This window comes from Garra rufa, chromosome 3 (assembly GCF_049309525.1).
Source record: "Garra rufa chromosome 3, GarRuf1.0, whole genome shotgun sequence".
Lineage (NCBI taxonomy): Eukaryota > Metazoa > Chordata > Actinopteri > Cypriniformes > Cyprinidae > Garra > Garra rufa.
Window position 1 is genome coordinate 49,262,062 of NC_133363.1, and position 26,166 is coordinate 49,288,227.

General features: G+C 37.2%; 2 protein-coding genes across 3 annotated transcripts; both read right to left on the reverse strand.

Annotated features, from left to right (window-relative positions):
- Positions 1–4,326: 4,326 nt before the first annotated feature.
- On the reverse strand, positions 4,327–15,561 carry LOC141332148 (probable G-protein coupled receptor 132). The gene is made up of 4 exons (XM_073837251.1): positions 15,482–15,561; positions 15,231–15,355; positions 9,696–10,278; positions 4,327–7,003 (listed from the first exon to the last, which is right to left on the reverse strand). Exons 2-4 carry the CDS (start codon positions 15,238–15,240, stop codon positions 6,595–6,597), a joined length of 1,002 nt encoding a protein of 333 aa, XP_073693352.1. The 5' UTR covers positions 15,241–15,355; positions 15,482–15,561; the 3' UTR covers positions 4,327–6,594.
- A 600-nt stretch (positions 15,562–16,161) lies between these two features.
- ugt5g1 (UDP glucuronosyltransferase 5 family, polypeptide G1) lies at positions 16,162–20,363 on the reverse strand. 2 transcript variants are annotated; one of them, XM_073836320.1, is made up of 2 exons: positions 20,053–20,363; positions 16,162–18,333 (listed from the first exon to the last, which is right to left on the reverse strand). In XM_073836320.1, the coding sequence occupies exon 2, from the start codon at positions 18,320–18,322 to the stop codon at positions 16,742–16,744; it is 1,581 nt and encodes a 526-aa protein (XP_073692421.1). In that variant the 5' UTR covers positions 18,323–18,333; positions 20,053–20,363; the 3' UTR covers positions 16,162–16,741. The 2 variants fall into 2 exon arrangements, with proteins under 2 accessions (XP_073692421.1, XP_073692420.1); XM_073836319.1 differs by lacking the exon at positions 20,053–20,363 and adding an exon at positions 19,538–19,677.
- Positions 20,364–26,166: the final 5,803 nt, after the last annotated feature.

Genomic DNA, 26,166 nt, shown 5'->3' on the forward strand with positions numbered 1-26,166 from the left:
CTAGGGACATAATTATAACTTTTGACAAAAACTTGAGGCGTAATATTTATCTTAAGCAGATTTTTGGAACAGATGCTTTGGGGCCTTTCATAACATAAAACACACTATGCAACCGCATGATAAATAATCATGAAATGCACTAAATTTAAAACAGACGGGGATCAATTTGAAGGCTTTGGTGCATTAAGCACAACCGATTGATTTTGTATGTCATTTTTTTAAATCTCCAAAATATCCTGTGTATTTCTTTTTGAATTAGTCTCAAGGACTAAACTAAAACCTTGTACTCAAACTGCTGCTTTTTTATAACCCTTACAATTCTGTTTGAAGTACACTACCAGTCAAAAGTTTTTAAACAGTAAGATGTTTATTGTTTTTTTAAAGAATACTCTTTTGTTCACCAAGCCTGCATTTATTTGATCCAAAATACAGCAAAAGCAGTTATATTGTGAAATATTTTTGCTACTTAAAATAACTGCTTTCTATTTGAATATACTTTCAAATGTAATTTATTCCTGTGATTAAAGCTACATTTTTTTCAGTACCATTAATCCAGTCTTCGGTGTCACATGATCCTTCAGAAATCATTCTAAAATGCTGATTTGCTGTTCAAGAAACATTTTTATAATAATAATAATAATTATTATTATCAATATTTATTTGATGAATAGAAAGATCCAAAGATCAGCATTTCTCTTAAAAAAAGTTACATTTTGTAACATTATACACTATAATATTTAACTATAAACTATAAAGAAATCATAGAAATAAATACTTTCATTTAGCAAGGACGCTTTAAATTGATCAAAAGTGATGAATAAGACATTTATAATTCATTTCTATTTCAGATAAATGCTGTTCTTTCTATTCATCTAAGAAACCTGAAACAATTCTATTGTTTTCAACATAATAATAATAATAATAATGAATGTTTTTTTGAGGAGCAAATCAGAATAATTTCTGAAGGATCATGTGACTGGAGTAATGATGCTAAAAATTCAGCTTTGAAATCACAGGAATAAATTACATCTTAAAATATATTTGAATAGAAAACAGTTATTTTAAATAGTATTTTTTTTTTTTTTTACAGTTTTTGCTGTACTTTAGATCAAATAAGTGCAGGCTTGGTGAGCAGAAGAGAATTCTTCAAAAAATCTTACTGTTTAAAAACTTTTGACTGGTAGTGTACTTTATGTCAACATTCAGTAATCAAATACCATGGCATAACCACAATATATTCCCACAATACTTTTGTTGGCAGATGTTTGATCATGAAATCTTACAGCTTTATGACTGGCACTCAGATGAACTTAATGTTGCATATTATTTTCACTGGACTGATATCTGATACAAAAGATAAAAAGATAGAAAAAAGAATAGTCTACAGGAGGCTGGGATACTTAACAACAGTTGGAAGGTGTAAACTGCTCCAGGATGTTGGCTGATTTGATGTCACTTACCGATGGGTGAGGAACGACACGTCAAACGGTTTGACCAAATGAGAGGGTGAGGAACTCAGGAGGGGGTTAAAGGCTTATAACAGCTGAAGACAGCAGATGTTGGAGGACATGTGTCAAACATCAGAGGATGTGAGGATGTCTGAACAGATCCAAGCAACTGCATTTGTAAAGGGTGTAATATAAAGTGAATTTGGAAGTTACTGTTTTATAAGATAGACACTTATACATTAAATTGATCAAAAGTGTCATTAAAGACATTTCTAAAGGTTACAAAAAATCTATTTAGAATGACTTCTGTTTAAACTTTTTTAACAACAATTTTTTTTTCAAAAATTGTCATACAAATTGACACAACAGTTAATTATTTTTAACTTTTAAATAACAATTAAAAGAATAATGAAAAAAATGTATCAGGGTTTCCACACATAAGTGTTTTCAACACTTGTGATGGAATAATTAACCTTTTAAATTCTAATAATATTTCACAATATTATTATTCTACCTTACTTTTGATCAAATAAATGCAACTTTCTAAGCATATATATATATATATATATATATACTACCAGTCAAAAGGTTTTGAACAGTAAGATTTTGAACAGTAAGTTTGTAAAGAAGTCTCTTCTGCTCACCAAGCCTCCATTTATTTGATCCAATGTAAAGCAAAAACAGCAAAATTCTGAAATATTTTTACTATTTAAAATGATTTTTTTTTTACATGTAGGCCTAATTTATTCCTGTGATTTCAAAGCTGAATTTTTAGCACTAATAGAAAGTTTTTCTGCATTTATCTGAAACAGAAATCTTTTGTAACATTATAAAACTATTAATTTCTATAGTCCCCCCTCCAAAAAAATAATTACTGCCTCCAAGCTTTTGAATAGTGTATAATGTTACAAAAGCTTTTCATTTAAAGGGGCTATATGCAACTTTTTCCCCAAAATAAATGTAACAATAGCCTTTTATTTGACCATTTATGACTCAAACATCTCCTGATGAGCATACTGACACCTTGTCAGCTCACAGTGGGTGCACCTATAAGCCTGTATCCTATTTTTCCTATTTTCTGTCGGGTCGGATTTTTCGCGCGCTGTCTGCGGATGTGACGTCAAGCGCGTTCATGTTAAACGTTTCAGATCACTCTGCCACCACCGCTAGTCAGCAATTAGCCTATTATTGCAAACAAACTTAGTTTCTCAAACAATATATGTATTTGACTGTTCTTACCTCTGTAAACATAATGTTGACTTCTTTGCAGCGGATGACTTGTGAAGTTTGCATGAGCGAACAGAAAGGAAGAGCAGTTCTTTTGGCCACGGGTGTCAGTCGCGAGTTTAAATGTCAGAAAATTGCATATAGCCCCTTTAAGATAAATGTTGATCTTTGAATTTTTCTATTCATCAAATAATCCTGAAAAAAAAAAAAACTCAACTGTTTTAAATATTGATAATAATAATTATAAAAAATGTTTCTTGAACAGCAAATCAGCATATTAGAATGATTTCTGAAGGATCACTGAGAACTGGAATAATGATACTGAAAATTTAGCTTTAAAAACAGTTATTTTAAATAGTAAACATATTTCAGAATTTTACAGTTTTTGTTGCTGTACTTTGGATCAAATAAATGCAGGCTTGGTGATAAGAAGAGACTTCTTTAAAAAACATTAAAAATCTTACTGTTCAAAAACTTTTGACTGATACTGTATATTTTAATAATCCCAAACCATTAGTCAAGCAAAAAGGGTTTATACACTGAAGGCTGGTGACAGCATTTTCCCACTGGGGCAGATTTATCATTTTGCATGACGCCACAGTCAGTCTGCCAAACAGGTGCAAGGAAAACATAGTCAGACATAAGCTATGATGCCTAGCCAAAGAAAACAACAAAACTCTGTATAGTAAACATAATCATATATGTAGTTACATGTGACCACCAACAGAGGGTAATGTAGCGCCACAATATGCATACGTACGTTCTCACAATGGTTTGGATGGTGATGGTAGTTGAGCCAAGAGAAATCTTAGCCTGAAGTCAAATGGCATCTTTCATTTTATCCACAGAGGCATCTAAACATAAAGGAACTGAACTGGTAACACAATGGATGTCGGTACACTGAAAGTGGTCTTACAATAAGAGAAAATTAAGTGTTTTGTCAAGGCTTTTAATTATTCATGCTATTTTATTTTCTCCAAAATCTTATAATGGATTTAGTAGGCCAAGTAGTTTCAAGCTTGTTAAGACTTTAAAATCATTAACCCTAAACTGACTCACTCTTAAGAAACCATACAACATTTAATTTCAAATTTTAAACAGCAGTGGGATCCCTGACTTTATTGCCTTGAGAATTTAGCAGGTTATTTATTCAGAATCACACATGCATAATATACATATTCTGAAACTGCTGAAAGGAAACCTGATTTCTGTTACAATGTCCATACATATATTCAAAACTTATGAAAAAGTCATGAACCTTTTTTTAGGGGGCCCCTTTTTATTGAGTCATATGCTGTTAGATTGCGTAACTACACCATCTGGGCCTAAAAAGCACTTTTTTCTCCATTGTTGGCCATTCAATAGCTGTGTATTAAAACCAGCTGTGATCAAATTTAAATATATATATATATATATATATATATATATATATATATATATATATATATATATATATATATATATATTTTGCAAGGAACATATACAGACAAATATTTCATTATATATGACAGTACATCCTTTACTCGGTTTACTCTTTTAGTGCTCATTCAAATGCAGACACTGATTTGGAAATCTGCCATCTTTCTTTATGTTCCACATCCAGGTTTTTGTTCTGAGCCAATTATTTGGACTGTGGGACTAATCATTCTGGAGAGACAGAAAAATAACATGATTCTTGGATTGTCAGATAGCACCATGAGAATTCACACAGTCTCAAGTCATTTAACATGTGTATTTCACATTTTTAACAGCCCTTTAAGAATTGGAAACTCCAATTTACTCTAACATCCATTTACTTACTTGATTTACCTAATGTGAGCTTTCATTTTCAGTGTGGCAAATGAATCAGAAGCTGTATTAACCAAATTTTTTTTACACTGCAAAACAAGTAGTTACTCTTACCACAACTGGTAAAAAAGGGTCATATGAAAACAATGCAGCACAGTACTGTTGATATGTGTTTATTGTTGCATACTCATACTGTGTACTGTGTCACATTCTATTTTAAAAAGAGTAGGCGTCATATACTGCACAGTAAGCAGTACATTATTATTATATTCTGAATATAGCCAGTTTCTTCCAGAGGTGAACGAATTGATAGCTGCAGTATGCTGGAAATATACATTTCAGTCCTGTAGTATAAATGCATCCAACGCAGTCTATAGGCATGTACTGTATTATTAGCATATGAAAGCACATGTATGCATTCGCCTGGCTTTGCATATATCCTCCAGTAGGCGTCAGACCTGTTTTGGGAATTCTTAAAACCATTTTAGAAGAGCTTGACCTTTGCATTGATTTCTGACTAGCAGTGATCCAGGATCGCTGGTTTTTAAGCAGCTTTTTCCATAATCCTGAACCAATTCTATATGCTTATTTCTTACTTTTATCACAGTCTTGTATTTTGTTAAAATAACAGAGCGTAGCACAGATTTGACAGATGTTGGACACAATACTACCATTTAAAAGATTGGGGCCAGTTAGAGTTTTCTTTTTTTAAAGCAAGAATTATTAATTAACGACAAATGAAACTGATCAAAAGAGTATGGAAGCCAGTTTTCACCATGTAGTAAAAAAATAAAAAGATACACTCTAAAAAATTAGTTCCAAAAGGGTGTTTTTGCAGTGATGCCATAGCATAGAAGAACCATTTTTGGTTCCCCAAAGAACCTTTCAGTGAAAAGAATAATTTTGAAGAACATTTAAAAAAATCTAAAGAACCTTTTTTTTGACTATAAAGAACCATTTCTGCATTTAAAAGGTTCCAGGGATTTTCAAGGTTCTACATGGAACCATCAACGCCAATAAAGAACCTTTATTTTTGTGTAATTGCAACTTTTTATCTAACAGTTCTGACTTTTTTTTTCAGATTTTCCAAATGAAAAAGTCAGAAATGCAAGATACAACTCTGACTTTCTTGCAATTCTGAGTTAATATCTCACAATTTCTTTTTTCTTCCAACTCACAATTCTGAGTTTATATCTCATAGTTCTATTTGGTTGTTTCGGCCACAGAATAAAAATAAAAACTTAGTCTCAGTGAGTGACTTAGTCTAGACAATTTTGACTTTTGTTCTTACAAATGTAAGTTTATATCTCACAATTTAGACTTTCTTCCAGAATTTCTAGTTTAAATCTTACAATTCTGAGTAAATAGGTTTAATTGTGCAACGTAAACTCAAAAATTGTTAGAAAAAAGTATGAAATGTGAGATAAAGTTTGCAGTTACCTTTCTTTCTTTACTTCCAAAGTAAAGACATTTAGATTGTTACAAAAGATTTCTACTTAAAATGAATGCTGTTCTTTTTAACTTTTATATTCATCAAAGAATCCCGAAAACCTCATGGTTTTCACAAAAATATTAAGAAGCACAAAAGTTTTCAACATTGACAAAAATTATAAATGTTTTTGAGCACCAAATCAGCATATTAGAATGATTTAATGGAGTAATGGCTGCAGAAAATTCAGCTTTGCCATCACACAAATAAATTACAATATTTTATATCAAATAAATTCAGGCTTGGTGAGCACAAGAGACTTCTTTTTAAAACATTTTAACTCCAAACTTTTCAACGGTTGTGTAATAACACCTGAATTTAGTCCAGGCATAATAATAAAGTATTGTAAATACAGAGAATGCATTAGAATCTCCTCAGGCTGTCTGGGAGTCTAAACATTTGATTGAAGATGCTGAAAGCGTAGCTCTGAAACATGTTGTTCCTACTGACAGTGATCCAGAGGACGTGCCACTGTCTCATACCAGCCGTGTCTCAATGACATCACTGACGTTGTCACAGTGGTGACAGGTAATTTGTCAAATCTTGGCCTGATAAGACACTTTCACGTCATGTGTGAAAAACTTTGTTTTCAGCAAATGCCTTACAAAGACTCCGACTCCGATTAGCATCTGTATGAGACAGCTACACATCTGCACTGCGGCTGAGGTGACTTTTTGGAAAAGACGGTGCTCGTGATCCCTGGTGCACCCCGTGACCCCGGCAGGGGCAGAGAAGAGATCTGCGAAGCTCTTGGCGAGCATCGTTGCAAAGAAAGATGTAGAAAAGCGGGTCTAGAAGTGTATTGAGGCTGGTGAGCCCATAGCAGATTCGATAGTAAAGGTAGAGAGAAACTTCCACCGAACACTGGTCTTTTTCACTTTTCGAGAGAAGCAGGGTAACAAATCTGTAGCCGACCACCAGATGATAGGGACCAAAAATGACAATGAAGATGACAGTGATGACAACCAGGGTTGCGACAATCCTGCGGCGCTCGTGATCCGCGACAGACGGGGAGTTCCGTAGAGTCAGCCCGATTCGGGCTGAGGTGTACCTAAATGTGAATAAAAGGACAGAAAGGCCAAAAGGTTATGAACGATGTAGTTCTGATTGTGTTTACAGTAACATTCCTTTAAAGAGACAGTGTATCTGTGTTTGTCATCTGTGCAATGGCATTCTGATGGCATGCTAATTCATTCCTAGCCCTGTGTGCTGAGACAACATGTTTCTAACGTGCCAATAAATACGGGTTGGTAAAAAGTTTTTGTAAGGAAAACAATGCAGGCAGAGTCAATGATAAATGAGAGCATCTGCGATAATATTTTAAAAATCACACGTGCCAAGTTTTTAGAAAGTACTCATACTCTTGGTATTTATGTTGGTTTCATAGGGTTTTAAAAAAATTTATACCATTTTCAAGAAAAAATTCAAACCACATAATAAAAATGTACAACAAATATACATAAGTAAAACATAAAAATATATTCTTTACACCACAAATACATAATAATGGATTTCTTATTTTTAAAATCATTTTTAAATGGTTTTAAATATTCCATTTTCAAACGAAAGGCAAAGCAAGTTTAATGGCATTTAAAGTGCTTTACATAAAATAGATTTAAAAATAATCATAATAGGTAACTATGAAATCAAATGAACAATAAATTCTCTAAAAATTTCAAAGGTAATTTTTGTTTTAGAAATATCGTATATTTAGCCTATACATGCACATCAGTGTGTTAAGGAGTCATTTTACAACCTAAACTAACCCTGTCTTGTTATAAAATGGTCAAATGATCTTATTCTAAGAGACTTGTTGACCTTGACACACAGGGTCAGTGGATGCCCTCTGTGTGATATGTCTTCTTCATGTTTTGTGTTTTTTTTTTCAGCATATTGGCTACACCACATTGATTTGACTAGCAATTAATTTTATTTTTAAATATTAATAATATTATTACACTTCTAAGAAATAATAAGACAAAATAAAAATGAACCAAACTACAAGTGTAAACACACCCTTAGAATCAGCTGTTGCATGTGCTTTTGTGTGTTTTAAGTTTTCCTTTAGGCTTTATAGGCTTGGACAGGCCCCTTTTCTAAACAACTCTGTTTTAGATTTAGAAAGGGTAAATTTCAGCTTTTTTCATAATTATTGACCTAGAGAATCCAGAGAATTGTACTGCAGTGTTTTTTTTTTCAGACTGAGCGAAAAAAAGACTAGTTAGCAAAAGTATTTTTTTACATCTTCTCAATCATTTAATAAACAATTTGATTGCCAGCAGTGGTTCTAGAGGCGTTCGGAATGAGGAGGTCTATCATATGATATTAATATCGTGCGTATGTGTGAAAAACCATGCAATATACAATCGTTTCTGCCCTTGAAATATGCAATAGCACCCCCCAGTGGTCGATTTCTTTCAAATTTATCTCAGACCTTTAGGGCTGTGAGTCAACCAGGCCCACCAAGTTTTGCTCCAATTGACCTCCATTATCCTTTTCTGAAAGGTGCTCAAAGTTCATCGGCCAATGGCAGCAATGTTTTTTTTTTATTAGTTATAGGGTTTTTCCCCTCTTATAGCGCCACCAAGTGGCCAAGCTCCGCAACTGTTTTCATGTGACCTCAGATTCAACTCTTACATAGGTGTTCTGAGTATGGCGAAGATATCTCATTCCGTTTAGGAGTTATAGCCATTTTAGTTAAAAAGGGCCCTTTCACTTTCGAACATTTTGGCGTCTCTTTGTGAGAGTGATTTTTTGATAATTACTGATATTCACTCTCCAGAGAATCTTTCTGCACTTGCTTGGTTCCGATCGGGTGAAAAACCTTGGACTAGTTAACAAAAATAGGTTTGTCAAAAAATCTGAAATACTCGGAAATTTCACAGAGTGACAAGTGAATCCAATGCGTTTTGTCTGGCATGAGCCAAGGATTTTAAAGACACTTGAGCCTGTGATGACTGGTTTAGGAGTTATAAGTGATTTCGTACTTTTGATCGCCGTAGCGCCCCCGTCAGGCCGATCTCTACGACTTACAGTTTGGTCTACCTGATCAGTTTTAAGGTGTGTTCACACTTGTAGTTCAGTTCGTATTATACATTTGGTCCGGACCGAAAAGAAAAATTATACATTTGGTCCTGGTCTGCTTAGCGATCACACTGGCATTTGTGACAACAAACCTGAAGATACAGAACCTACTCACAAAGAGCTCATAATAGGTACTTTACCTTCTCGTTGCTCCACGTTTGCCCTCTGCTCATTTTGTTTTGGATACACTGCTTGTTCCCTTCATAAAATCATGTCGCATAGTATCGCATCTTCTCATTACTTTGTGTTTTTGGTTTGTTTAGAAGTATTTGGTGCATTCATATTTTATTCGAACCGCACCAGAGTTCGTTTGGAAGCGGACCTAGACTCATCTTTTTAGCGTTCTCGGTCCGCTTGTTTGGGGCACACCAGGATTCGGATGGCAGCGTTCACACTTGCTCAAATGAACCGCACTAATAGAGCAATCGCACTAGAGTTAGTTTTAATTGAACCTATATGACAAGTGTGAACACATCCTTACATAGAAATTGCTGATCCTTGGCTATTCAGAAGTTAAAAACATGCTCATTGTGAAAGAGGTGTAATGAACGTGTGAACTGCATTTTGAATGTATTTTTAAATAGATCATTAGATTTGGACAAAAAAAGAGCATTATTTCATTGACCCAGGTACAGGTGAATAAAAATGCATTAACTTACCATAGTATAGAGCAGGGCATCAGAAACCCTAAAGCGACTGTGGCGATTTTAAAGTAAGCAAATCTAGTGCTCACAGGGTACTGTTCCAGACATAGCTCTCTCTGGGGCTCAAACACAGATGGGTAGAGGCCAGTCAGGCAGAAGAGAAATATCAAAGTCCACACTACCACACCAGAAAACGCTGCCACCCGCACTTTCCGTACACCACGGCTGCTGAGAGGGTACACGATAGCTAGACAGCGGTCCAGGGCAATGAGGCAAAGAAAAATCACACTGGCGTAGAGGTTAACGTAGAAAACGTAGCCCACTAGTTGGCAGGTCACAGACCCGTAAGGCCAGCGGTGGTCTCCCTGCAGGTAGAGGATCCACAGTGGCAAGGTCAGTAGCTGGAGAAGATCTGAAAGGAGTAAGTTGAGGATATAGACCAGCTGGCAGCCGCCTCCACCAGATCGGCCTAGCTGGTACAGTCCCCAGAGGGACAGCAGGTTAGCTGGGAGTCCAATTGAGAAGGCAAGGCTGTAGATGTAGGTCAGACCTATTCGGTCATTTGCCAGAGGGATTTGGCAGCTCCCGTTAGTCAGGTCTGTGGAAAATTTGAAAATGTTTTAGAAGAATTTTTTAGTAGCTCAAATAGGTTACCAATGTGGTTGCGCAATATACAGGTAATTTACTGGAAGATTGGGATGAATCAGTATTTGACATACTAATAAGCATTTTTTTAAATTGCGTATTAATAAATGTTCACCTTTTGATTATTGCTGATGCCTCTAGTATTAATGTGCCTGATTTTTAATGTACTAATTTTTAATGTAACTTATTTTGGGTTCATTTAAAGCCAGCCATATAGTACTTTTTCAACAATAGTTAAATAGTTAAATTAAACTACCTAGAAGGTTGGGTTAAAAATTGAACCAAACTGCTGGGTCAAAATAACCCAGTTGTTGGGTTTGTCCATAATTTACCCAGCACTGGGTTGTATCTAACCTAACATTAACAGAGTATATATTGGTTTATAGTGGATATATAATTGTTAATGCTCATTTACCATGTTTTTTTTTTGTACATTTAGATGACCTTTGCCATCATCTAGAAAGTTAATCTTTAAAAACACAAATAATTTAACAACTAAATGTAATCTTTAGTAAATTAATATACACTGACTTTCAAAGATTTTTGGTTTTACAAAATATTTGAAACGAATCATTTTATTGAGCAAGGACACATTAAATTGATCAAAAGTGATAGTAAAGACTTTTACATTGCTACAAAAGGTTTTTATTTTAAATAAAAGCTGTTTTTATATTAACAAAAAAAGTCTGGAAAATGTACCACAGTTTCCCAAAATGATTAAGCAGAACAACTGTTTTTCACACTGACGACATAAATGCTATAAAAAAAAAGAAACATTACAAAGAAAGATAAGAAATGTTTATTAAGCACCAAATCATATTCGTATGATTTCTGAAGGATCATGTGATCATAAAACTGCAGTAATGGCTGCTGAAAATTCGGCTTTGCTATCGCAGAAATAAATTACATACTAAAAAATTAAAATATTAAACAGGTATTTTTAATTGTTATAATATTTCACAATGTTGATTTATGAATTATATAAATTTATACGCTTTAACTACATTTCACTCTAAAAAGTGCTGGGTTATTTTTGTAAACACATTGCTGGGTTAATTGTGCTGGGTCAAAATTCTGGGTTGTTTGAGGCACTGTAAACACACAGTTGGGTTGATCATGCTGGGTCTTTTACTATGAACACCTGGGTTGGGTTATTTTGACCCAACCGGTTTGTTTATTTTTTTCACTTCATCGAACATTCTGGATTCTTCACTCGTCTCCTCGCCAGGCGGTCCCGCACCTCGCAGCAAGCAGGATTATAAGGTAAATTAATAATATGATCATATAATTATTTACCTTTATTTTTAATAAGTTGTGTTTTAGAGCACACTGATTTCACTGTTTAATGCAATATTTGATATGTCGCTGTGCGGGGTTGGCATTTTATTCCGTGAATGATGAACGTTGTAACTTAAGCAGCCTAGCGATGTACTTTTTTGCCTCAACAATCGCTTTATTGTTATATAAAGTGTGTGTGTGTGTGTGTGTGTGTGTGTGTGTGTGTGTGTGTGTGTGTGTGTGTGTGTGTGTGTGTGTGTGTGTGGTGTTATTTGTATAACTTACAGTATACATATGGCCTTTATTTTAACGCCTTATGGAAAGAGTACGTCAGAAATACGGGGGTAAGTTCCTTTACTGTCTGCATACTGTATGGCTTTGTAATGTTTTGTCAAAATTAGATAATTTCATACACAAATTGATCTTTTAAGGGCATATTTTTTCAAGTAAATGTCTGCGACATGCCGAATCCGACGATAGATCCATATGTTTTATGTTGAGCATTTTCGCGCTTTTTTCCTTGAGTATCTGCATTAGCTAAAACGCTATGTCCCTTACTTTAATAATGTTAAACCACAATATGACTCGTATGTACTATTGTTTATCACTTAAATGTAATGTTGTCTTAGCTACAGTATGTAAAGTTAGACTGAATCTCTCGTGGTGTATGTGGCCGTTCACATGTCGCGTTTTTTGCGCACTGAAGTTCGTTAATTCAAATGTAGATGCCAATATACGCTCATAATGGAAGCTCGTTTTTTCCAGGCGCGGGACATGGTTGCTTAGCAACGGCAGACGCCATGGGAGAGCAAGCTGCGTTTTGGAAAGAAAGAAAGCGACGCGCCTTGCGTTTTCACGCGTTTTTAGGCGCGGCATGTCAACGGCCCCTAACTCTTCCTCTATTTTAGTGAATGCCTGTGTTGCATTACAAACTAGGAGACCAGTATAAACTTTAAACTTATTGAACCACATTTGTTTTTCAGATTTTATCAGATTTCACAAGACTTTAGGAAGCTATATCCAGAGGCAGACTTTTTGAAGACTGGGCTACAGTTGCAGACCTAATTCTTGCCAGTGCTCAGCAAGGGACATTCCTGGGTGACATGACTTAAGGTAAGCTTTTTCTTATAATATGTCAATCTATAAAAACAATATGCAACTGTATTTGACACACATCAACTGGTAAATACAATGGTACAGTAACACTTAACTAGTTGCTTATTAGCTTGTATATTGGCTGTTAATTAGTACTTATGAAGCACATACTGATGCCTTATTCTGCATGAGCATATTCTACATCCCTGAATCTGACCCCATACCTAAACTTAACCTGCAGTAGTTGAATGAGGGTGGGAATTAATTTGCATTATTTAAAGGAATGAAGAAATCTTCATATGAAAGTGTTTCAGTTTGTTGTTTTGATTATAAAATATGTTTCACAGTTTGCATATTATTCCTATTTTTTAGATGCTAAAGGGGAAAGTGCTTTCAAAGTCCTGCCCACTCTGGATAAAAGGTCTTCAGACCCACAACCACGGAATCCCGGAGGCCATTCATTGACGTACAACCTGTAAGTTTTGTTTTACGTTTTCTGCTCTAATAAGGGTGTATATATATATATATATATATATATATAAACACAGTGGTGGCCAAAATTATTATAACAGTAGTATTTTCACCAGCTAAAAAATGATTTTAAGTAAGTGTTTGTTATCTTTTGCTGTAGTGTGTCAGTAAGAAATATCAGTTTACATTTCCAAACATTCATTTTGCCTTTAATTGTGATAATCCAGTGAGGTTTTTGTTTGCACAACAGCCAATCCTCCACACAGAGATCTGATCTCATCATCATCCAGTCCGTCTGGAATGACATGAAGAAACAGAACAAACTGAGACAGACTAAACCCAGAAGAACTGTGACAACGTCTCCAAGATGCTTCAAGAGACCTACCTGCAAAGCTACCTGAAAAACTATGTGCAAGTGCACCTATAGGGCAAAAGCGGCTTTAAACGCAAAAGGATGGTCAAACCAAATGTTGATTTAATTTAGTTAATCAAGCTTAATTGATAAAGAACATTTATGACATTATTTTTGACAGCATCATTTTGTGACATTTTTAGACAAGTGCTTAAAACTTTCAACAGTACTGTAGCTTTGCAGGTAGGTCTCTTGGAGCATCTTGGAGACGCTGTCACAGTTCTTCTGGATGATGATGAGATCAGATCTCTGTGTGGAGCACTGGCTGTTGTGCAAACAAAAATGTCACTGGATTATCACAATGGCAAAATGAATGGAAATGTAAACCGATATTTCCTACTGACACACTACAGCAAAAAATAGAAATCACTGACTTAAAACATTATTTAGCTGGTGAAAATAAAAGTGTTCTAATAATTTTGGCCACAACTGTATGAAAAGTTGAGATGTAAAATGAGCATTTATTTCATGCCTCTGTGTTTGTTCATAAAATACACTTAACTTAAAATGTTAGTTATGTTGCAAGACTAAATGCCGTATAATTAACAGGTGGGGACCAACATGGTGGATTTGAGCCTTGGGATGAGACAACAACATTTCTAGACCTTCGCCGTTGTTCCAGGCCATGCCATTGAAGCGGACTTGTTGCCCGGGAATTTCTCCAGCTTGCAGTATATCATATTGATGGACATAAGTCTTCATGTGTGAAGTTTTTGAGAGCAACAGTTTTTTGTTTTTTTTTGGCCACTTGTAACATGTTTTGTAAGAATTGTCTGGTGGACTCTTTGTTTGGCTTAGTTTTAATGGCACAATGTTTGGAATGATTCTAATGTGGTAATAATTAATTTGAGTGTTCTGCTGCTGTAATGTTGACATAAAGAATAGGAATATATTGTGCCTTGTTTACAGTTCTGTGTTTAAAAGAAACTGATCTACTAAAACCGTTATTTGTGTCTGTAAGTGTTTGACAAAATGTGTGACAGCTGCACCTATTTGAAAACTGTATTAAAAAGAAATATGTAAACTCATTAAATTGACATTTACAGATGCATTTTTTTGTGTTGTGTAACTGTATTACAGAAAAACAATAATAATTTTACATTCTTTTGTGATTTATATATTATTATTGGTAAATATAAAGGTAGCAAGGCAATTAGACAACAAATAACCCAATATTTAGGTAGTGTTTAACCCAGCAACACAGTTAATCTGACCCACTGGTTGGGTCAAATAAACAACCCAGCATTTTGGGTCAAATAATTTAACCCAGCACTTGGGTCAAAACAACCCAACGCGTGTTCTGTCCCATAGTTACCCAGCAGCTGGGTTATGGTTGGGTTATTTTTTAACCCAGCACTTTTTAGAGTGTTAAATCAAATAAATGTGACAAATAATTGCAATAAAAGAAAAAAAAAAAAAATACAACACATTTTTTAACAGTAGTGTACTTTTTATTGTTGTAATACTTACATTCTTTTTAAATTATTGATTTTAGTTCTTAGTGTTTGATTTTTATTTTTAATTTATTCAAACAAAACAGTACCAAATTTTAATGTCAACCATAACATGAAACCAAAATCACTAATCAGTATCATGCATATGCATGTCTAGTTGTTTTAAATATATTATGCAGAGGAATTGTAACTTACTCAGAAGCATGGTTTCTATGGTTGTGACTCGTCCATGACATTTGAATCTTCAAACTTCTCATTAAACATATTGAATCAAACCATTACTCAGTTTTTCCAGTCACCTCCAACAATGGTTAAGCAACCTGAGCAGAACACAGAAATGTCACATGATACTGTTCCAACACAAAACAATTTCAATCACAACAATTGAAATTGTTTGTTCTGGAACCTTTGCATATATTCATTAAAAAAAAGATAAATATTCTCACCTTGAGGAGGTCTGGAGAGCGTCTTCTGCACGTCCAGCTCCACTACATGTGCATGACCCTGTGTATGCATTGGAGTGGAAAGTTCTACCGTGTCCAACCAGGGGCTTGTCTGGCTTTTTGATCATTTCCCCCAGCAGGAAGCCACTTCTACTGCTTTTGAGCAGCAACATCCTGAAGCCTTTCTCCTTCAGAACAAAAACACCCTCCTGCCTGCTGGCTATTATGTGAGGCAAAGATATGAGAGAGTCCAGGCTGTTCTTTCAGACGGAAGGGCCACTGAGAGACAAGCTGTAACACCCTTATAGTCGTTTCCATGTCCCCTGTGACACCCCTCTACCCCGCGACCCCCCGCTCTAGCTTACCGACCTGCACTGGAACACTGTTTTGAATGGAGGATCTAAACAATGTAATAGCAAAGTTCCCTAACAATAGAAGTTTGAAATGCCAGTGTACATTTATGAAGTATTCCTTTGTGATGCACACCTTGTAACCTTGATTAATTTTTAAACATGCCTGTTTGTGAAGTGTGTTAGGATTCGAAATGCTGCTGATTCCCAATAGCTTTTATTCTGCAGATGTGAACATGTGGTAAATGAATGAAAGCAGGAAAGAATTCATGACCTGAGATAAGAAATACCAGGAAGTGCATTGGAACTGAAACAAGAAAAGAAGTTGCCGATTAAACCTTTAATGATGATTTAAAACACATTCACAGTTGGAGAGGGAACAATATCAAGGCTGACATGGAAATTACACTATGTTGGCTTCCTTACAGGCACTAGAGTATGTTGATTAAAGAACATATAAAGTGTTGAGGATTTGGTGAATACACCCCAAAAACAATAGCATACAGTTTGTACAAAATATTTATATGAGTTAGAGTCGTCATAATCATAACTGTAAAAGACTAACGTATTGTTAAACAACAATCTGGCATTGCATTTACAACTCACATGTGGCCATTTTTTTTTGTTCAGGCTACAGTTGTTTTTGTAAAAACTAGTTGTCATAGTAATAAACAAACTCAGGTTCACCATGCACGAGACTTTCCGTTTACATGTTACATGTATGCATTTAGAAGACACTTTATACAAAGCAAATCACATTGCATTCAAATATATACATTTGCTCAGTGCACGCTTTCCCTGGGAATCAAACCCATGTTTCGGACCTCAGTCAACAAATCTGATATTTGGCTGCTGCATTTAATTCAGTGTCATCAGCTTTTCAAAAATCAAATATCAAATGTTCAAGCTCGGCTCATTCCACCTTCCTCTTTTTGATTGACTTCCTGCAACACAAAAGCTTGCAGACATATACTGAGGTCAAAAGAGCAATCACAGTAAGCGTTAGTAGAAATGCCAACACATCTAAGCTATGATAAGAGAACCAAGGCAAGTTATTCCCCTCTGAGCGAAGGTGAGCTGCTCCTTTCTGTCTAATAACATACTCAATCCAAAAAGTGGCGCTATCAAGAGGAGACAAGGGCTGATCGCGATGCAGCTCTGAGAGTTTGCGGACGCTGTTTCTGTACAGCGGGTTCTCGAGGACGTCTTTGAGGGCTTCGAGGAATTCTTCTGAGGTGAGCGTTGCGACTTGAAGCACTCGAGCCACACCTCGAACCTGCAGACGGAAAACGTTGTCAAACTGGTCAAAGAGGAGCGGCAAAGCTAAGACAGGGACTCCATGGTAAATAGCTTCATAGACACTATTGGTGCCACCGTGAGAGACAAACGCACGAGTCTTTGGATGGCCCAGAAGATCATTCTGAGGAAACCACTCTAGAAGTAAAGTGTTGTTTCCCAGGCTTGAGGGTCGTTCCCCGTGGTACCTCCATATAACTTTCTGAGGGATCCCAGCAAAGGCTCTAGCAACAGCCTCTGTGATCGCTGTTGGAAGAGCACTGACTGCTGCTCCCAAGGACATGATGACCACTCCGTGGTCCCCAGAGCTTTGCATGAACTCTTCCAGTTCTGCAGGAAGCGCTTGAGCCGGCTGACATTGAAAGCCACCTATGTAGACCACGTTAGGCATGGTGGGCCGTGGAAACTCGAAAACAAAGTCTACTCTCATTAACCAAATGTCAGCAGACTGCTGCATTGACAGAAGATCAGTGCCAGGCGGGAAGTGATGCTTAAGCAGCTCACTATAAATAGGCACGATAATGTATCGCTCCTGAAGAAGGCTTATCAGATACAGTAAGACATTTTCCGTTCGCTGTAGGAAGCTCATTTGGTCATGGAGCAGTGAATTGTACATTGGGATGTAGGATGGAGGTGAGGGTGCAATTTGCATGTGAGCATCCCCCGCATTTAGCCAACGAACATTGTAAACCATGGGAAGGTGGAGGAAATTGGCTAACAGAACACCGGCTGGAAACGCAGGATCTGTTAGCAGCAGGTCGAACTTGGCTTCTCGCAAGCGTTCAACCAGCGCCGCATTGTCCAAAATGGTAGAAATCATTTGAAGCGCTCCATTGTGAAATACCTTTAGCACACTGATGATATCTTTCTGCTGTTCCATGAAATGAAAGAAAGGCGACATTCTTTGTAGTGCCAGAGACCTGTCTATTAACATTTTAAAGTAGTCCGCCCCAACATCTTCGGTCCCCATTGGGTTGACCGTGATGGTTGTGTAGAGTGAGGGATTCTCTTGGATATACCAACTTTTAGACGAACGCACCACGGTAAGGCTATGACTGCGGCTGTGGAGTTTACTCAAAATGACTTGCATGTTCACCCAGTGGCTGCCGTCCTCGGGCCACACCAGGATATTTCCACCATGGCAGCAGCAGATGACAAAGAGTAGGCAAGTCAGTGAAGATAGCTGTTTGGACCTCATCTTTTAGAAAGCTGAAAAAATAAAAAAAGACAGAGTTTAAGAGCTTTCTGAAACAGTTGTACATTTAATAAAACCCTACAGTATGTGACCCTGGACCACAAAACCAGTCATAATAAGTAGCATGGTATGTTAGTAATATGCATTGCTAAGAACTTCATTTGAACTCTAAAGGCAATTTTACTAAATACTATGTTGCATCTCAGCCAAATATGTGACCCTGGACCACAAAACAAGTCATAAGGGTCAATTTTTTTAAACTGAGATTTATACATCATCTGAAATAAACAGGATTTCCATTATATGGCAATTTATGTCCATTATATGGACAATATATGGCCGAGATACAACTATTTGAAAAGTTGTCCATATGAAATTCTTAGCAGTGCTAAGTTTAAATATATTTATGGTAGGAAATTTATAAAATATCTGGTAACACTTTCTATGAAGCCCCTATTTATAATACATTATGAGGGCATATCTAAGGCATTATAATGAATGCATAATGCATTATAATATACCTTATAATATGTTATATCATCTCATGAATACTCACAACAACAATTATAATACATTATAATACTTGTATTTGGAGTATTTGGACACCATATTTAATCTAGCTAATTTAAAATTGACTATATCATATTACATTTATTTTTTACATTATGTTTTATTTTGATGGTCCCCTTAGTCTATTGACTATAAGCAACTTTTTAACTACATGTCAACTAACACTCTTTAGAGTATTAGTAGACTTAGGTTAAGGTTAGGCTAGGTAGAAGGTTTACATACTTGCAAAGTTACTTATAATCAGTTTGTCTTTTTATACTCATGAGATGATACAACATATTATAATGTTTTATAATGCATTATGAATGTATTATAATGCCTTAAGAATACGCTTATAATGTATTATAAATACGGGCTTCATAGAAAGTTCATGGAACATGATCTTTACCTTATATCCGAATGATTTTTGGCATAAAAGACAAATCAATAATTTTGACCCATACAATGTATTGTTGGCTATCGCTACAAATATATTGTGTTACTTAGAGGACTGGTTTTGTGGTCCAGGGTCACACATATACTAACAAAACATAAATCAATGGAAAGCTTACCTATAAGCCTTTATATCAGCACATTATGAGAACAAATTTTAAATCGGAATGAGAACATAATTGATCGGTCCTGCATCTACATCACTACTGGAATTACCTGTTTGTGTTTTTAGATAATAATCCATTTGTGAGCAGGAACAAATGATAGCGGTGACTCTGTGCAGAGTGATAATCTCCAGATCTTGTGGTAACAAGAAACAATGCTCTAGAGTTCTGAAGTGTTCAGTGCAAGTTATCCATCTCATCCTCCTGGCCAAGTCCTTACTATAAGGAACTTCTCCCTTTCTCTTTCTTTCCTAAATCCCACATCCCCTCCAGCTCCTCCCATTGGCTTTCTCTCTTCATCTATCTGCCCTGTCACTGTGGATTTGCAGCACAAACATCCGCGTTCAGCACAACAGATGGCCTCAAACACCCTATTAATCATCAACAAAAAACTCCAGCCACCTTCAGTAGGCTTTTCAACTAGCTTTATCGTGCCACGTGCCTATTTTAAGGAATTAATATTTTACTTTATTATAATAATACATCATGAAAAGATCAGATTTTTGGCACATCACTACTGATCTTGTATATGTGATAGACTAAAACATTCAGAAAGTTTTACTTTACCTTTCATATGATTCAAGCAGTTCTGTCGATGCTCCGGTTGTCTGGTGCAAACGCTGCCAAAACAAGCCTTGGATTTCCAAAATACATACAAAGATATGATCATATCCAGCTACACCGTATAAGACACGGCAGAGCAGGCTAAAGGCTATCTTTGCCAAACCCGTTTCACGTACTATGTAACCTGAGATCTAAAGTGGCCTGTGGTCACAGTTTTGGATCAGCTTTCAATCGGAGAGTAGAATACGAAAGATTTTCATTGATTCTCTGTTTTCTTTAATTTGAGTCAAAGTGAAGTTCTGAACTGAACTACCATGCAAAACTGGGGCACAGCAAAAGAAAGGGTCCAGGGAGGGCTATCAACACTCAGCTCACACAAGGTTTTGTTTGCCAGAAAACAGCTTGGATTGGTTATGCTTGGACTGAAATGCATTGATTAATTTATTTCTAGACATTCTAAAGGTTGCTATTCTGTTCTGTACCGTTCACAGAGTTTGTACTTTAGATTCATTTAATGCATTTGTTACATTAAATTCACAGTTCTATTTACAGCATTGCATTATCATAATACATGTGATGTATAAATACTTAGATCAGTTTTATCAAATCATTTTAAAAATATTAATTTGTAATGCAGAATAGCAAAAAGTATTTTTTCTTAAATATTTGGCAGCAATGCAATCCTGCAGTACTGCTTTGGAAATCTTGATCAACTACTACCAAAAATTCCTTTCTCTCTTTTTTTTTTTTTTGCAAAGATCCAAAAACAAGAAAAAACAATTACAACTCAAACAGAATTTGCTGAGACATTCAACAGATGTGTTACCACATCCAGACTATTATAGGCCACCAGTGTTCTGCTGTAGTTCTGGCAGCTCCCTGGAAGTAGACTGAACTATATGAGGCCAACCAGAATTGTGAGCATGATTTCTGCAAACACCAAATGACTTAAAACGGACAAAAAATAGTTTTTTTAGCATCAGCACCCACAAACCATAGTCAGATTTATGCGTAAAACCAGAATAAAAACATTTTGCCAAATTTTCACACAGATTTTTCTTATCTATGTGATTTGACTATAAAAGGCATTAAAAGAAAACAAACATCCACATAATTCATCCAGTCTAAAAATCTAAAAATGTGTTTTATATGGAATTTTGTGCTGCGCATTGCTATAATAGGCTTTTTTAAATAATGAACTATTTAAAAAAAAAAAAAGAAAAAAAGATTTGCAAAGCTCTTACTCTTTTGTGCCAAAAGTTAAGACTGTTGAAACTGTTCAAAGTTCAAATGGCCAGTGTTATTTTGATGCTCAAAGAGGTGAACGGAATTAGGATTTTATTTAATGTTTAAAACAACTGGGTACAACTTTCAATAATGGTTAACCTGAACAGTTTATCCTCAAACTTATTTTCAAAACCAAGTGAGCAGGAAGAACTAAACAAATGTCTTCAACTTAGACAAATGAAGAAATCTTAAACAGTCCAACAAGCAAACAAACTACAAAATCATCTAATAAAGACAAAATGCAAACAACTCTTGGATGACTTATCTTGGAAAGATCTCAAGCATTCAGGTTTGTTTGCTGTGGTGAGAAGTTGAAAAAAGGAGGCAAGCTGCCAAATGCAACAAAGGCAGGTGTAATTGGTGACTATGCCTCCAGGCTATGACTCACTTTATCACAGAGCCACAGCTTCCTCTTTCCTCTGTTACTTTCTATAGTTCATATTACCTGGTACAAAAACATTCTGCCCCTGGGAATACTTGGATATTTGGAGCTCACTAAGAATTGCACCTTAATGATTTCTCATATTTTGCATACTTTTAAGGGTGCCACCTTGTCCTGACCAAAGAGTAAACTTACTTAAAAATGAAATGAATATAGTGAATCCAAATCACTTCACCCACCAATGGAGAGACTTCTACAGTGAATTAATCCGATGAGATCATCAGTTAACTCACTGTTGTTACCTGGGTTGTCACAACAGGTCGTGGGGCGGAAACCACCACTGGGGGAATGGCTAAGACCGCAGGCTGAGCATTAACCACCATGTGACTTGTATGTCGTCTTTTTAATTCCCTTGCTATTTGGCACCAGGAGCAAATGTTGCAGAAGGTCACATAAATGCAGTCAGATGCCAGCCCTCCCTGTAAAAAAGCAAATCTTAATTAGTTGTTTTGAAATGTTTACTCTTGTTGTTCTGAGAAAAAAACAGCTCAGGTAATTGGTTGAGGAAATGGAAAGCCCAGACACATTTTTACTTCATAATAAAGAGCTAAATAACACTCAGAGATGTATAAAATGTGGACAGTTGATTTTTTACACATATATTTAACATTTTACTTAATGATAGAATAAAAAAACTTAAACTTCTACATGCCCTGCTGAAAAAAATAGCTAAAACCAGCCTAGGCTGGTTGGCTGGTCTTAGCTGGAATTAGGTGGTTTTAGCTGGTCTCCCAGGCTGGTCAGGCTCGTTTTAGCTGGCCAGCAAAACCACTACAGAAAACTTATATTCATGTTATCCCTTTCACTAATGTACTTACATATTTATGCAATTGTAGCTTACCTTTAGAAATGATGTTCTGTAGTGGTGTGGGACAGAATATATCGCATGTAGTGAACACTAAGCAAGTGCAAAGCAACTAAAGAAATCATATTTTAATCGATTTGCGAATGTGAGTTTACATCTAAACTGAAATATAGTGGGATCAAAACACTGTGTGTAGCAAAATAAAGACGAGAACACACTTTGCATCTCTAACTGCGTGCAAAAACAACATGAACAGTGTATTTCTATGAATTCTTTTCACTCATTCACAAGGATTCACAAACTGACGAGTTATCAGTTTAATGTGCCTGACCAGTCTGAATCCTTCACTGAATTTAAACGGAATCAAAATCAGACTGAATTGCCAGATATTATTTTTAGCAATGAAGTAAGTTTTGTGTGTACTGTATGTAACTTTAATTTGTGCAACTGGCTGGTTGCTGTGTGTACCCTACTAAAAAAACAAAACAACAACAGAAACCATCACAGAAATTCTAATGGTTTCCACAAATACCTTTACAAACATTACAAACTATCAACTTTTAACCATTAAAACCATTAAAAATGGTATTCTGTAGTGGTTTTGGGACATATTCCATTTAGTGGTTTTAACAAGCCACCAATAGAAGACAACCAATTACCAGCAAAACCCACAAGGTCCATTACAGTTTCTATAAAAACCCAACACAATTCCCATTATAACTGGTAAACCATTTCACATCTTATGATGGTATAATTGTTTGTTTTAGCAGGGTAGTTTAGCATAGATTGCAGTTTAAAAAAAAAATAGCTTTGTGACCCTGGACCACAAAACCAGTCATAAGTGTCAATTTTTTGGATATGAAATAGGATATGACGATATTTGGCTGAAATACAACTATTTAGAAATCTGGAATCTGAGGTTGCAAAAAATCTAAATACTGAGAAAATCAACTTTACAGTTGACCAAATGAAGTTCTTAGCAATGTATATTACTAATCAAAAATTAAGTTTTGATATATTAACAGTAGGAAATTTACAAAATATCTTCATGGGTCATGATCTTTTTGATTTTTTGGCATAAAAGAAAAATCTAGAATTTTGAGCCATACAATGTATTTTTGGCTATTGCTACAAATATACCCGTGCTACTTAAGACTTAAGAGTGGTCCAGGGTCACATATAATGGAAGCCATGACAGACTCATGGAACATTTTTTGTATTTTTTATTAGTTTTGGTCACAATTAACACACACCTGTATGCCGTATTGATTTCTCACAGAAGTCCGTCGTGCCAAAGATATCGGAGGTGTGAAGGAACAAATGTCAATCAGGGGCAGACAGAAACACTCTCCAAAATCTGATGATGTGGAACAAATAAAGCAGCAGGGGCACCATATGGCAAAGCAGCCTGGAGAGAAGCAAATACAAATGCAAATAAATCACTGCTTGTGACAAACCAAAACATGATAATCAAGACCAGTCCTTTTAAACTCACAGACATCACAGTCATCGAAGCATCCACAGATTCCAGTGCTCCACTGGTTGGAGCTCACTGCCATCACAGGACTGAACTGAGGCTGCTGAATTATCATGTTTGTTGCTGTATACAGTAGTCACTGCAGGGTGAATGACAAAATAGGTAGGCCTAGTTTAATACATTTTTATACGCTACCTCAGTAATGATCAAATGATATTTTGACTTTCTACAAAGAACAAGCTTAGTTAAAAGAACCGATTCGTTATTGATACAGCATTAATATGAACTCACCTCGCTCCTCTCACAGATAAGTGCTCTCTGTATTATGGCTTCACAGTTCAAAAGAAAGAAATCAAGCCTTATTTGAATACAAGGAACATAATTTTCTTATTACATATATTTTGCATATAGTATCCCCTCAGAATCTAAAAGATAATTATGCTACATGAAAAGGTCATATTGTTACTTTAAAGTAGCTGGAGCTTGACAGCCTTCGGGCCTGTCAGGGGTGCGTGCAGGAGTAGACGAGACGATATAGACAAAATACAATATATTTAATATAAATCTCCAAGTGGAACAAGGCAGGAACAAGGCAGGAACACTCACACACATCTATTTCACAGAAGGACCGACAGGGAACTGAAATCAAAGACAGACTTTTAAAGACAGACTAATTAACTAACACAGGTGACACAGATGACTAATAAATACAAGGACAGGTGCAGGGAATCACAATGACGAAGGGCTAAACCAAATGACAGATCAAAGGGGGGAAGACAAATGGGAAAAACCAATGACAAGACAGACAGAACTGTGACATTACGCCCCCCTCCGGAAAGGCGCGTCCTCGCGCCGTGGAAAAAAACGAAAAAACGAGAGGGGCGGAAAACCAGGAAACCAGAGTCAATGAGGGAGGGGGCTCCGGCGGAGGACGCAACCCCCGGAGGAGGACCAGAACAAAAGTCCAGGTGACACAAAAGACAGTCCAAGGGGGCGACGACGGTGGGAGGAGCCAGAGAGGAAACAGGAGGGACCTGAAGCAGGAGAGCAGGACCCAGATCGCAGCAAGGATGACGGCCCACGGAGGAGCCAACGGAGGGAGGAGCCATGGTGGAGGAAGGACCGCCGACTCCGTGGGGCCGACCGACAGAGGCAGAGCAGCTGGCAGAGGAACCCGAAGCGGAGATGGAGAGCCGAAGATCCAGGGCGACACCGTGGATCCGGAGGGCCAAGGCGGAACAGGAGGCTCTGGCGGCCGAGGCGGAGGTGGAGATCCGAAGGTCCGCGGTGGAGCCGGAGCGACAGAGGACGAAGGCGACGCTGACGGGAAGGAGGAGCCTGACAGAGCCGGAGGGACAGAGGGACGAGGCGAAGCCAGAGGAGTGGAGTCCCGAGGCGGCGGATGGTCGACGACTGACCAAGGCGGAGCCGGAGGGACGATGGAGCCCGGTGGAGCTGGTGGGCCGACGGGCGACGGTGGAGAGGAGGGCGTCGAGAGCCGTGGTGGAGCCGCAGGGTCGGAGGGCCGAGGTGGAGATCTGGACTCGTAGGCTGGAGGCGGAGCTGAGGGATCCTCCAGCCATGCCACCGATGTAAGCTGGCATCCCTGCGGCGAGCCCACTGCAGAGATGGTGGGCTGAGGGTGAGCAAGGGGACTGACTGATGACCTGGGAGACTTTGGGCGGCTGGGCGGAACCAGCGGGGACTCAGGACGGCTGGGCGGAACCAGCGGGAACTCAGGACGGCTGGGCGGAACCAGCGGGAACTCAGGACGGCTGGGCGGAACCAGCGGGAACTCAGGACGGCTGGGCGGAACCAGCGGGAACTCAGGACGGCTGGGCGGAACCAGCGGGAACTCAGGACGGCTGGGCGGAACCAGCGGGGACCAGGCAGATTCAGACAGACGAGGGCGGGTGGGAGGGAAGTCTATGCAGGTCAGTGGCTCAGAGAAAAAGTCTATTAAGTCATATGATATTGTATCCTCGACTTCGGAAAAGAAGTCGATCAGATCCCCAGAGTGTTCCATCTCACCCCCAGCGGAGTTGCAGTGGGCAGGGCTCTCCATTTCCCTCACTTGCTCCACGTCGCAATCCACCGTCACAGATG

What these genes read in the sequence shown, in the direction of transcription:
- LOC141332148 (XM_073837251.1), bottom strand. An exon ending in ATGCCCTGCTCTATACTATG is followed by an intron (nt 7,004 to 9,695) that starts GTAAGTTAATGC and finishes ATTCACATTTAG; the next exon opens with GTACACCTCAGCCCGAATCG.
- ugt5g1 (XM_073836320.1), bottom strand. Translation starts at nt 18,322, where the DNA reads ATGAGGTCCAAACAGCTATCTTCACTGACTTGCCTACTCTTTGTCATC.